The sequence below is a fragment of the Ochotona princeps genome, chromosome 1 (genome assembly GCF_030435755.1).
Source record: "Ochotona princeps isolate mOchPri1 chromosome 1, mOchPri1.hap1, whole genome shotgun sequence".
NCBI classification, from domain to species: Eukaryota; Metazoa; Chordata; class Mammalia; order Lagomorpha; family Ochotonidae; genus Ochotona; species Ochotona princeps.
This window is the reverse complement of record NC_080832.1, coordinates 1,496,421-1,509,606: the sequence shown is the minus strand read 5'-3', so window position 1 is coordinate 1,509,606 and position 13,186 is coordinate 1,496,421. Positions and strand designations below refer to the sequence as shown.

Below are 13,186 nucleotides of genomic sequence, written 5' to 3'. Positions count from 1 at the left end.
CCCTGGTTTTGTGTTTTTATCTGTGTGTGGGGAATAGCACACACACAGGTGGTAAGTGCTCTAAGAAATCTCTCTGGCCACATGAGAAGTCCATGAAATACTACATTTATTTATTGGTTGAGTCTCTGTTCCCCTCAGGAAGCAGATCTGCGTGTGACTGTCTCTCCTACCCCTAAGCCCCGCTGTGACCTGCGTGGCCATGTGTGTGACACGCACGATGCCAGGCCGCCCTGTTAGGAGCAAGCACGGCCCACAGCAAGCGGCCTTGGCCAAGTGCGCAGGGCCGGCTGTGCAGACTCGGACCACACTGACTGTGTCGTCACGTGCACCCTTGGTCTCTGCTGCGAGGCTGAAGATCCGTCAGAGTGGATAGGCAGTACGGAGAAGCAAGCTTGCAGACCTTCCATGGCCATGCAGGGCTATGTGCAGCGCCTCCTGCCAGGCCTCCGGCATGCGGCGGCTCTCACATGGCTGTCTGCACTTCCTGCCGCTCCGCATGGGCCGTGGGCCCGGCAGCTGGCAGTTCGCCGGGCAGCCTGGCCTCCAAGTGCTCCACCGTCCCGTAGGCCACCATGCTCACGGTGAGCACCCCCAGCAGGACGTAGAGCTTGACACTGACGCAGAGGGCAGTGCTGTAGCCAAAGGCGACAACAAAGCCCAGGGCCTCACAGAGGCGGTAGCTGGCGAAGGCAGCTTCCTTGTGCTTCTCAAACAGGACTCCATACAGAGCTGCAAGGCAGGTGGGAAGCAGGCGCTGTGCAACCCCGAGGGGCCCGGAAGCTGGTGCTGGGCACAATGCCCTGTGCCCCAGCTGACACTGGGTGCTATGTCCCTCAGTCAGCCCACTGTGCCACTCACCTCTTGCTCTTTGAAATAGGGGCTCCACCAGCCCCACCCACAGCCCTCAGAGGTGCAGGGGAATTGGTGCTGGCTGGGAAGCCCCCCAACCCTGCAGCACACAGGCCGGGCAGCCCCTCGTTCCCAATGCCAAGGTCACTCCTGGCCCCACCTTGAGTCTGATTTGAATCTAAACAGAAGCGTGGCTGAGTGTCACGTCACGTTGTAGGGACTCATGGCTAGTGGGGAGGACAGTGACGCAGTCAGCTAACACGGCCTTTCAACAACTCGGAGAGCACTTTACAGTCTGCGGAACGGGATGCCAGAGCTGCTGGGGATGTGTGCAGGGGAGCTGGGCCCAAGCGTGCTGATGCACACGGGGCTGAGTGAGTGCTGGGACCTGCTGTGTCCCCTGTGCGTGCTGACACAAGCAGAGAAGGAGATGGGCGTGCATGGGGCAGGTCACATGTCCACACACGTGCCCTGCAACCATCCACAGAGGGCCCAGCCTCAGGAGCCAGGAGCACAGCCCACACCCGTGTCTCGGGTTTTTCACATTGATCTCCACTGAAGCAACATGAGGTGCTTGGAGGCATGGCTGAGCCTCGGGCTCCAGCAGGAGACACGCAGGGTGTGCCTGGGAAAGCCCGCAGTGGTAGGGAGGATGGACGCACTGTGAGTCTGTGTCCCACGGCCAGGTGGAGCTGCCGTGGACAGAGGTCCAATCCGCAAAGCCTAGTGCTCAGAGTGGGTGACATGATGGAGACGCCCTGCGAGGAACAGCTGGGCTGGTTGGTGTCTGTCAGGGGCAGAACAAGTGAATGCGGAGGGGAAACGGGGCAGAAGGAATGAGTGAGGAGGATAAAGCTCAGACACTCCACAAGGAGAAAGAGCACCCACGTGGCCGCTCCTCGCCTGCAGGCAGGGACTTGTTCCCATCCCCTGGCGGCCTGGAGGTTGGAGGTCAGAGGTTGGAGGGCGGCTCCCGAGAACTGAAGGTCGAGAGGGTGAAGTAGAATGAGTGCCCTCAGAGACCTGGCCGGGGCACGCTGACCAAGTGGCATGGTCTGCACACGGCCCTCGGGGGACACCTGACACCAGAGGGTGGGCAGTTGCTTCCCCACGGGGCGCTTCCTCCCCAGCCCAGCCTGTAAAGGGCACCGGACACACCCTGAGACCCGGTGACCCTCAGACGCGGGGAGGTGATGGGAAAGAGGGAAAAGAAGGGGCTGCTGGGGACAGCTGTGGAGTCATGACCTCCTCGGACACCCTGCTCCCAGGGGGGCATCCCGGGCAGACCACCATGCCAGTGGGAAAGCTGAAGGATTCAGAGCAAGTCCGCATAACGGCTGGGATCACAGACAGGGTGTCTGGCGCAGTAAGTGTTGAAATCTGGGCCTTGGCTTTGAGGTGCTGTGGGTTAAACTGCCTTGTTGCAATGCTGGTCTTATCATAGAGTGCAAGTTCAAATCCTGGCTGCCTCACTTCCGGTCTAGTTCCTTCCTGATGTGTCCGGGAAAGCAACAGAAGATGGCCCAGAGGCTTGGTGCCCTGCACCCACGTGGGAGACCCGCAGGAATTCAGGCTCTTGGGCATGGTGGGCACGTGCAGCCTGAGCTGGCGGCTGAAGGTCCCTCTGCCTTTCAAATAAGTAAATCTTTGAGAACAGAAATCCGTGCCTGGTTTTGTTTGTTCGTTCATGTCATGTGTTGTTATCTGGGAGCTTTCTGGTCACCCCTACTTTCTGGAACCTACTGAGCAGGGATAATTTCTACTTCAGCCTAGGGCCCTGGCTGTACCAGAGGTCACACCAGGGCGTGCTGGGCACAGGCTCTCGGGGAAGGGTTTTGTCAGCTCTGCGTAAATCTGAGAGGACTGTTAAACGAGCATGTGCGTGAGAGGCAGGCAGCACAGCTCTCAGCTGGCCTGACTACCTCATCTCCCTGGGCTGGCAGGCCCAAGTGGCCAGAGCTGGTTCTCACCCCTGAATGAGGGCACACAGAGGCAGCACACGGGCGATCCTGTCAGCTGCAGACAGGGCAGGAGAGCATTGTCTGAGAGAGCCCACGGCTAGCTTCTCCCCAGGAACAACCCCAAGCCAGCTGGCCTGCGCTGAGGCGGTGCGCTGGTGTGGGGGAGTTGCTGTGGGAACTTCGTCTTTGAACAAAGTGCAAAAGTCATTTCCTGTTAGTGCCTCTTTCCTGGCCTCACAAGCTCACTCCACACTCTGAGGAACTTGCTACTGGCGCTGAGGCACCTGCAGCGCAAGCAGGGCCTGGCCGTGTCCCTAGCTCACTGAGGGAAAGGCAGCTGAGCCGGGGGCTCGCCTGCTCTGGGAGGGAGAGCAGGCGTGGCTGACTGCAGCACCTTGGCCGTCTGGAGAGCCATGGCGTGGGGCACTGGGGGTGGCTCTGAGACTGCACTTGGAGAAGGCAGGAAAGGTCGGACACCCTCTCTGTTTCAGGCTGTGAAATGGGCATTCGAGTGGGTGGGCTAAGTCAGGGATCCTTCAAGGGGCTGGGGAATAACTTATCTGGCACTTGGATTCCCTCCAGCTCCCCCAGGCCCAACTGAGGGCAAGGGAGGGGCAGACACACAGGCTCAATTTGGGGGTCACAGAGGCAGCTCTGGTCCTGGGGAGCCCTGAGATTGGGATGGCTGAGACTTGGAGCCCATCAGTGCCCCCTCCCACTATCCACCAGCAGGCCATCTATGGAAAAGAAGGAAGGACGGCCTGGGGTCCTGTCTGGCACACCAAGACATGGTGGGCTGCTCATGCTAAGCAGAGGAAAAGTCAGGTCCTGGGAGGGCATGTGGGCTTCTTCATTGAAGCTGTTAGTGTAGTCTCTAATCGTTGATACATTCCTGGAGAGGGAGGAGGTGTGAGGGAGGGTGTGTAAGGAAGGAAGAGGTGTGAGGGAGGAGGAGGTGTGAGGTGGAGGAGGTGTGAGGGAGGAGGTGTGAGGGAGGAGGTGTGAGGGAGAAGATGTCTGAGGGGGGAGGTGTGGTGGAGGAGGTGTGTGAGGGAGGAGGTGTGAGGGAGGAGGTGTGAGGGAGGAGGTGTGAGGGAGAAGATGTCTGAGGGGGGAGGTGTGGTGGAGGAGGTGTGTGAGGGAGGAGGTGTGAGGGAGGAGGAGGTGTGAGGTGGAGGAGGTGTGAGGTGGAAGAGGTGTGAGGTGGAGGAGGTGTGAGGGAGGAGGTGTGAGGGAGGAGGTGTGAGGGAGGAGGTGTGAGGGAGAAGATGTCTGAGGGGGGAGGTGTGGTGGAGGAGGTGTGTGAGGGAGGAGGTGTGAGGGAGGAGGAGGTGTGAGGTGGAGGAGGTGTGAGGTGGAAGAGGTGTGAGGTGGAGGAGGTGTGAGGGAGGAGGTGTGAGGGAGGAGGAGGTGTGAGGTGGAGGAGGTGTGAGGTGGAGGAGGTGTGAGATGGAGGAGGTGTGAGGTGGAGGAGGTGTGAGGTGGAGGAGGTGTGAGGGAGGAGGTGTGAGGGAGGAGGTGTGAGGGAGAAGATGTCTGAGGGGGGAGGTGTGGTGGAGGAGGTGTGTGAGGGAGGAGGTGTGAGGGAGGAGGAGGTGTGAGGTGGAGGAGGTGTGAGGTGGAAGAGGTGTGAGGTGGAGGAGGTGTGAGGGAGGAGGTGTGAGGTGGAGGTGGTGTGAGGTGGAGGAGGTGTGAGAGAGGAGGTGTGAGGGTGGAGGAGGTGTGAGGTGGAGGAGGTGTGAGGGAGGAGGTGTGAGGGAGGAGGATGTGTGAGGTGGAGGAGGTGTGAGGTGGAGGAGGTGTGAGGTGGAGGAGGTGTGAGGTGGAGGAGGTGTGAGGGAGGGGGTGTGAGGTGGAGGAGGTGTGAGGTGGAGGAGGTGTGAGGTGGAGCAGGTGTGAGGGAGGAGGAGGTGTGAGGTGGAGCAGGTGTGAGGTGGAAGAGGTGTGAGGTGGAGGAGGTGTGAGGGAGGAGGAGGTGTGAGGTGGAGCAGGTGTGAGGGAGGAGGTGTGAGGTGGAGGAGGTGTGAGGTGGAGGAGGTGTGAGGTGGAGGAGGTGTGAGGTGGAGGAGGTGTGAGGTGGAGGAGGTGTGAGGTGGAGGAGGTGTGAGGTGGAGGAGGTGTGAGGGAGGAGGAGGTGTGAGGTGGAGCAGGTGTGAGGTGGAAGAGGTGTGAGGTGGAGGAGGTGTGAGGTGGAGGAGGTGTGAGGGAAGAGGTGTGAGGTGGAGGAGGTGTGAGGTGGAGCAGGTGTGAGGTGGAGGAGGTGTGAGCGAAGAGGTGTGAGGTGGAGGTGTGAGGTGGAGCAGGTGTGAGGTGGAGGAGGTGTGAGGTGGAGGAGGTGTGAGGTGGAGGAGGAGGTGTGAGGGAGGAGGTGTGAGGTGGAGCAGGTGTGAGGTGGAGGAGGTGTGAGGGAGGAGGTGTGAGGGAGGAGGTGTGAGGGAGGAGGTGTGAGGGAGGAGGTGTGAGGTGGAGGTGGTGTGAGGTGGAGGTGTGAGGGAGGAGGTGTGAGGGAGGAGGAGGTGTGGAGGAGGAGGAGGTGTTAGGAGGAGGAAGAGGTAAGAGACGAAGGTCTCACCTTCATAATGTCTTCTAATCTTTGTCCCCTTCTCAGGGGAACCTCAGTCATGACTCAGTTCATCCAGAGGCACAGAATTTTCCTGCTTAAGCCTGTAACACCTCCCCTTTCCGGAGCCTTCCATGGTGCTTTTGGGCACACAGGGAACCTACCTTCATCCTTCTCCCGTTGTCAGCATCCCCCCTGTCCCAGCACCCGACATGCACACCTGATTTCCACCCCTACTTCTCTCACACTGGGACTCCCCAAAGCCCCTGCCTGCCCCCCAGCGAGTTCTGTTGCCGAGGGTGGGATCCGGACTCTCACCGCTGTTCTGGGTCTGCCACACGGCATCTGCCAGGCCCCAGAGGGCAGCGAAGACAAAGAACAGGGCGTGCTGGCTGGGGTGAGGACTCCACAGCAGGAGGGCCAGGATGCAGGAGACGTGGGCGACGGCACCTGCTCCAGGGTGGGGGAAGCTGGAGTCACACGGGAAGGTGGCCGCTGGGCTCAGGCAGATGTAGCCAAGGCCATGCCATCCCTCAGCGCCCTTGACCCCACCCCACGGCCTGGAGCCCGCCGTGTCCCTGTGTGTGTCCCCACAGACCTTGTGGTCTCCAGCCCAGAGACCCCACAGAGAGCAGGCTCTGTGTTGGCCAGGGTTGCTCCTGGAGGAAGGGAGGGAAGGGGGAGAGGAAGGAGGGCAGGCAGACGGGAGGGTGGTGGGAGGGAGGGCTAGAGCGCGGAGGGAGGGAGGCAGGAGCAGGGGGGGAGGGGTGGCAGGGAAAGAGCCAGGCTGGAGAGCAGGGGTGGGGGCTGCAGGGTGGGAGGGCTTCACTGCAGACCGAGTTCAAAGGGCTCTGTGCCCCGCCAAGACCCCCCCCGCCCCCTGCTCGGGTCTGGAGCTGGGCCTGCAGCCGCGGCCGCGCACCGAGCGCGTAGATGGCCATCCTGCCGGTGAACTGTGAGACCTTCCCGTAGAGCATGGAGCACAGTGCGTCTGTGGCCGAGAAGCAGATCATCACGTAGCCTACGAAGCGGATGCCCAGCGCGCAGGTGATGTAGGACTGCGGAAGAAGCAGCGTCAGGCCAGTCCCCCACCCAGGAGCCCTGTTGGCACATGGCCAGCACACCAGTGGCCTTTCTGGCCTCCTGTCACTCTCGAAGCTGCCCGAGTCTCCACCAGGCTGTGGGTGTGCGGACTAGCAGGAGGATCAGACACCTGTTCCCGCAGGGCCGCTCATGCCCCTGAGTGTGGCTACCCTGGAGCTCGGAGTGGCTCATACCTGCTTCTTCCCTTGCCTGGCAGCCGAGGTGGGGGCTTGGGCCCGTGCCCCCTGGGGGAGGAGGTCTGCCGCCTCCAGCTGCCCTGATGTCATCTGAAAGGCCCTGGACTCGGCCAGGCACCCAGTGCATCGTCCCAGGTGCCTGCTGCACCACACTGGAGGCCTTGAGGATGTGAACAAGTGAGCCAGGGTCAGCTCGGACTGTGCCAGTCCCAGGTTGATGGCCAGAGTGTGTCCAGCAGCCCTGGGCTTCTTCCCGCAGTGCTCGGGCAGGGGCAGGTGGACAGCAGCTGCAGGCCATGTGGCCTCTGAACAGGGCCAGGACAGCCCCAAGGCTGTCGAGATGGCCACACTTGTGTGAGAACCTGCCTGGTGGTACATCGAACGTGGCAGGTCGAGGGTACAGGGAGACTCCCCAGGAACCCTGCAAGTGGCTATCAGGGATACAGGCCTGGCCCTTCCCCACAAAGGCCAAGGTCAAGCAAGATGGCACCCTAGCGACATAAGGGGCTCATGGGAGTCCAGGGGATCTCCAAAGCGGGCGTCCTGAATGGGAAAGCCCGCCAGGGCAGGGCTGGGGTGGCAGGAGCCCTGTGCCGCAGTCTGGGCCCAGCCCTGTGGTCCTGGCCTAGCTGCAGCCGGCGCCGTTCCAGCTCGGCTCCTACCCGGGTGTACTCGCCCGACAGGAAGCCCTGCTGCAGCCCACTGTAGAGCGGCAACAGGCTCAGCAGACACAGGCGCCTGTCCCGGAAGAGCCCGATGGTGGACAGCAAGGTGGACCAGACGGCCGGCGCCTTCTCTCCTCCCCTCTTGGACTGTTCGTTGTCTATGGGCTCCAGGAAAAGGGCCACGAGCAGCACAGCCAGGACCCCGCTCCCTGCAGGGACAGGACAGGGCCACGGGTTGAGGACCCCGCTCCCTGCAGGGACAGGACAGGGCCACGGGTTGAGGACCTCACACGGAGTCCGTGGTCCCCACTGCTCCACAGAGGCAGTGTCCACCCAGCCCCTGGTGGTGCATGGCCAGGTCTAGCATTCCCTGTGGCCTGCAGGCTCTCAGGGTGCTTACCTGTGTAGATGCCCAAAAGCGTGTAGATGAGCCCCTGCGAGGGCGGCTGGGTGCTGTTGGTGGATGTGGTGGCCATGAGGCAGTCACGGGCCCCACAGGATGCCAGCTGCTCCTCAGGGACGGGCTCTGTGGGGTCGGAGGCGGACGGCACAGAACAGAGAAGTGTGGGGCAGTGCCTGAAACGGGTGCGGAATCGGGCACCCCCGCCCCTCGGTCTCCGAACCCCCGTACACCACGTGAAAGCTGACATGCACCTTCACACCTGCACAGCTGTGGCCTAAGGCGCCCGGCTGGGACGGCGCTGTGCTCAGGCCAAGGCAGCATTTCCTGTCCCGGGTAGAGGTGTCACTTGGACACACACTTCCTGTGGGGGTCTGGGTGGAGCCAGGACACCTGTCACTCCCGTCAGTGCCAGGATCGTGGGCCTAACATGTGATGCTGACACCCAGCCTGAGGGAGGCGAGCCCGGCCAGGCAGACAGAGGCCTGGCAGATGGAGGTGGCCAGGCAGACGGAGGTGGCCTACCAGGGTACCCCATCCCCGGGGCATCTCAGCCTCCCTCCCAAGGAGTCACCTGCCTGGTTCAGGGCAAGATGCTCTCCAGCCCCTCCCGCTAGCCCTGGACAAGCAGCGCCCGCCACAGGCTGGAGCCTGGCTCTTGGCCGGTGGACAGAACCTTGCTAGGTGAGTGGGCAGGTCGGTCTGTGGCCGCCTTCCCCTTACCCTGAGTGGGTGTCTGGCCAAGCACCAGAGAGGAAATCAGGTTGCCCCACACGCCAGACGACTGGAAGATGAGGAAAAAGAGGCCAAAGTACTGGTTCACCACATCCTTGCTGAGGCGGCCTGTCTTCTCCGCGTGGGCGTGCCCGAGGACGGTGAGGTAGGAGCTCTGGGCGGACCACAGGGGCGCTGCTCCGAGCCCCAGCAGGATGGAGGTGGGGATCAGCGTGTACCTGCACCAAGGCACACGCAGGCTGTACCCTGTCCCCACCCACGGGCCCAGGTCTGTCCTGACTCCCACTCGTGAGTGGAGCCCCAAGCCCCTGCAGCCGTTTTCGACAACCTCGTGCTGTGACTGGCTGCTGGCTGTTGGCAGGATGGGCACTCGCACAGGCACACAGGAGAGATGCCAGCGAGGCCACCATGACCTGTGCGTGCTGGATCACGTGGGGATGCCCCCTGGGCCCATGTGGAACATGGTGCCTTGGGCCGTGACTGGCACCTGGGGAGCTCAGCTCGGGGGAGGAGGCACCAGTTGGCGTGGTTCACTCCCTGCAAGCGGGGCTGAGGTACAGTCTGGCCTGCAGGTCCCAGCCCTGGTTGAATCCCTGAGACTTCCCTCCAAACCTGATTCCCTTTCTTTCTGGGGTTACCGGGGTCCCCTGCCGCAATGGGCTCCAGGGACAGGGTGGGGGTGGAGGTCCGACAGGAGGTTGAGAGGGAGGCCATGGCCGTCCCAGCAATGAGGGCACTCCGGGACAGTGGTGGGCCGGGGGGCTGGCTGAGTGTGACAGAGCTTGGGGTGGGGCCCCATACCAGCTGGCATAGAAGTTGCCCAGCGAGAAGGCCACGTAGCCGCACATGGAGACGGCGATGGTCCACTTGCAGCCCAGGCTTCGGATGAGGATGGGCGGGAGGCACAGAGAGGACAGGAGGACGCCGCCGTAGAGTGTGCCGAGCGTGGCCACTCCGAGGCCGGCCTCGCTGTGCAGGCTGCTCTGTGGAGACAGAACCGCGTGCACTGGCAGGGGCAGCGGGGCACAGCCGAGGGGTGGGGCGGCAGGAGAAGGGGCCTGAGCGCTGGCTGCCCCAAGGAGGGTGATCTGGAACTTTCTGACTGTCTTTCGAGGGGCTAGGACATGGGGGTGGGAGATCCGGACCTGCCTGGGACTTTGTTCTATTTTCTGTGACTTGCAGGACACCGCACTTGGGCACCAGGGAGCTGTCTGTCCCAGGGGGTGTCCAGGCAGAGCAGGAGACACGGCCTGGCAGAGGGCTGCGTGCTGTAGCACGGACGGGTCTCACCTCAAAGACCCGATGACGCAGGTGGGGCCGTTTCCCAAGCGGACACCCAGTGCTGCCAGTCCGCACTGACTGCTCTGCGGTGCCGGTGTTAGAGGGCCGGGGTTTGCATGTGCTGCGTGAGCCAACCCACAGATGCGTCTACATGAAGACTCCATGCGGGAGAGCTGCTGTGCAGTCCTGTGTGCCGTCCACTCACCCGTGGAGACCCCTGAGGACCCTCCCGCCACAGCTCTGCATGAGCTCCCGCTGTCTGGCTGAGACCCTGGGGTAGGTGTGCACGGGATGGCCAGGCAGCCAGAGGGCCAAAGGCCTGAAGGCCAAGTGTGCAAGGGGTGGAGACAAGGCAAGGGCAGGGTGTGGTGAGGGACTGGGGTAGACACACATCAAGAATGTGCCAGCCACAGCAGTGGGCCTGTGGGGCACCTGGCCCAGTCCCCAGCTTCCGGACGTGGGGGTCAGGGAGTTGGCATTGGGCTCCAAAGGGCCGTTGGAATGGTGGGCAGGAGGCCAGCAGCCACACAGACCGAGGACAGCACTGCTGAGTGGGGACGAGAGCTTCTGATCCCCCGGTGGATGCCTGTTACAGCCAAATGTGCCTGAGCAGGGCCACAGAGCCAGCGAGGCTGTGGGCAGCACGGAGCCCTCCTCTCCCTGCCCAGCGACCCAGGCCGCCAGCCAACTGGGGAGGAAGGCTGGCCTGCCTGTACTGCCCCAGCCAGCAGGATGCGTTCCCCAGGCTGGCTGGCCACCGGCCCTGCCCATCCACACCCCAGGCTTGGGGTGGCAGCCCCTGGGAGCGATCAGAGGCTCCCTGGGGACTGGATCTCAGGCTGCAGCGGAGCCCACCCCAAGGCACCTCCCAGGCGGTGGCAGCCCCGCCTCAGCCTTCCGTGGCTCATAGCCAAGGCAAAGCAAAACACCTCACAGCACAGACACTGCCTTGCCAAAGCTCATGGTTCTACCTGGAGCAGGTGTCGTCGGCAGGGGCCCCCTGAGGGTGGGCAAACAAGCCACGGCTAGAGCTGTGCACGCCACCAGCACTTCCCTGAGGCCCCCACAGACAAGCAGTTTCTCGCAGCTCTGTGTCCCAGGCCCGGGGTCTCTCACCAGGGTTGTTCATGCCCTCCAGCTGGCACATGTGTGGGCAGCAGACCCTGACAGAGCACTCACCTGCAAGTTCTGCAGCCCCCCGTAGGCTGTGAAGAGCAGCAGGAACCCCAAGGATACCACGAGGACGTTCCTCAGGCTCCGCTCCATCGCGCCAAAGCCGGCGGGCACGCTGCTGCCACGCCCCTGCAGGAGACTGTACAGGAGCAGCAGGTGCTGGGCACCGGCAGCCTTGCCGACTAGGAGTGTGTTGGTCACCACAGCTGCTCCTGGGTAATGCACACAGATATTAGTGGGGCTGCAAGGCCAAGCCTGCCCCGGGGCACAGATCACAGCTCCCAGCAGCTCACACACCACGCACAATTCCCCGGGCTTTGCTAACAGGCACGCCCTGTTTGACACCCCGAGATGGAGTTGTCTTCCACACCCAGAGCTGTCGGGGCAGGAGTAGAGCAGACTTTAGTCTTGCAGAGCAAAGCATAAAGGTCGACTCCCAAACAGGAAAACGCTTGTCTGTTACAGGCTGACCTGGTGACAGGGGCCCCGTGCAGGCCAAAGTCTCAGAATCCCTCAGGCCTGGGATTGCACAGCCCTGCACATCTTGGCCAGGTGCCCTCCCGCTCCTGCTGCCGCCCGGTGTGGCTTCCCTGTGCCGTGGGGCAGCGCTGTGCCACAAGGGCATCAGACAGCAACCACACACCCGACCCCAGGGCACTGTAGGGCTGCAGGGAGGGAACAGACACCGGCCACGTGGACCAGGCACCTGAACCATTGTCCTCTGCCCTTTCAGATGCACCAGCAGATAGCTGGATTGGCAGTGGAGCAGCCGGGACTCAAACCAGCACCCTCACTGGCTGCCAGCACTTCAGATAGCGCTTTACACGCAGTGCCACAATACCTGTCTTGAAGAGCTGAATTCTAAGTTACATTTCATTTCAGTTAATTAAAATTTACTTAACCACGTGTAATGAGCAACTCTGCATTAGAATGGCAGCTCCAAATTTCAAAGCTGGTAAGCATGAAAAACCATTTCCCATGCAAATGTCAGTAAAACTTGGGCATAGTAGTAAAGCCACTGCCTACAATCCCAGCATCCCACATGGGCACCAGAGTCCCAGCTCCTCCACTTCCTTCCCACCCCCTGCTAAAGGCCTGGAAAGACAACAGAATACGAACCAGTCAGAAATCAGCCAAGTCCTGTAGCCCAGCTCAGTCCTGGGAACACGGGGGTTTAGGCAGGAGACGTGGGGGTTTCTGCGTCGACTCCACACACAGCTTCATGCTCAGGCCAACGTGAGAGCAGCAGGTTCCCCTGTACGTGTGACACTGTCGGTGCACGCCCCAGGCTGGGAGCCCTTCGTGGGGTGGCCTCAGGATTCTCGCCACTGCCTGATCCACAGGCTCCTCTTGGAAAAGGGCAGGGTCTGTGGAACAGGAAGAGAATGGCTTTGGGTGCTGGGAAGAGCCCGTGGCACCTGCTGACCACCACCAACCGTGAACCGGATGACAGCTGACCTTCAGGGACACACAGTTGGAGAGAACTGTAAGGATGTGGAACACACAGCAAGGTGGGGACTTTTTTACACAGTGACTTCCCTTCCACATCCTGGCACCACTTGTCTGGACTCCAGCGGGCAGTGGCTACCTGCAGTGGGCTTGCCCGTGAGCCCTTCCTGGGACCTGCTGGAACCTGCTGCCCTTCCTTCCGGTTCGCCTCATCTCACCAGTGCCATGTACAGCATCTGCCCAGGGGCTGGGGAGCAATTTTCTGAAGCTTCTATCCCAGATCTTTGCACAGTCAGCCCACATCTCCCAGAAAGCAACACAGTGGTGCAAAATAAATAAAAAACACGAAGCCCCAGCTCGGACCCCGTGCTCGCGAGGCCCGCCTACCTTTCGCTGCCACTGCCCATCTTCCAATCTGAGTCGCTTGGCTCTGGCCTGCCGCTCCCACCCCATGTCTCTGCATCTACGTGACGAGCCATCAGGGTGCTTTACAAGTGGCCTTGGCCCTCAAAGCAGACCCAGGGTGCAAGTCCTGCTTGCTGTGAGGAGCATGGGGCCACCCCAGGGCTCCCACCTGCGGCCAAGGATTCTCTGCTCTTTACGGGGGGCCCAGGCCCTCCTCATCAGCCTACACACTCTTGTGGGGGTGGGGAGAGTACTTCAGAAGCTTCGGAGTGAGGCAGGGCGAGCTGTGGGCCCGGTGCCCCAGCGACGCATGCGCCCGCTGCACAGTCACAGGGTGTCTCGCTGCTCCTCGCCCAGTCCACCTGCTGCCAACGTCTCCTTAGACGCAACAACAGACCGCCCACGGCCTGGGGCCCTGCCCGCACGTG

General features: G+C 62.0%; 1 protein-coding gene across 2 annotated transcripts; it reads right to left on the bottom strand.

The window, feature by feature from the left end:
* Positions 1 to 355: 355 nt before the first annotated feature.
* Positions 356 to 12,055, bottom strand: UNC93A (unc-93 homolog A). Of its 2 annotated transcripts, none has more exons than XM_058670660.1 (9): positions 12,024 to 12,055; positions 10,911 to 11,116; positions 9,252 to 9,433; positions 8,439 to 8,668; positions 7,716 to 7,841; positions 7,313 to 7,524; positions 6,293 to 6,428; positions 5,689 to 5,820; positions 356 to 729 (listed from the first exon to the last, which is right to left on the bottom strand). In XM_058670660.1, the coding sequence occupies exons 2-9, from the start codon at positions 10,995 to 10,997 to the stop codon at positions 464 to 466; spliced, it is 1,371 nt and encodes a 456-aa protein (XP_058526643.1). In that variant the 5' UTR covers positions 10,998 to 11,116; positions 12,024 to 12,055; the 3' UTR covers positions 356 to 463. The 2 variants fall into 2 exon arrangements, with proteins under 2 accessions (XP_058526643.1, XP_058526648.1); XM_058670665.1 differs by having other exon boundaries at positions 9,252 to 9,428; positions 12,024 to 12,054.
* Between the last annotated feature and the right edge of the window lie 1,131 nt (positions 12,056 to 13,186).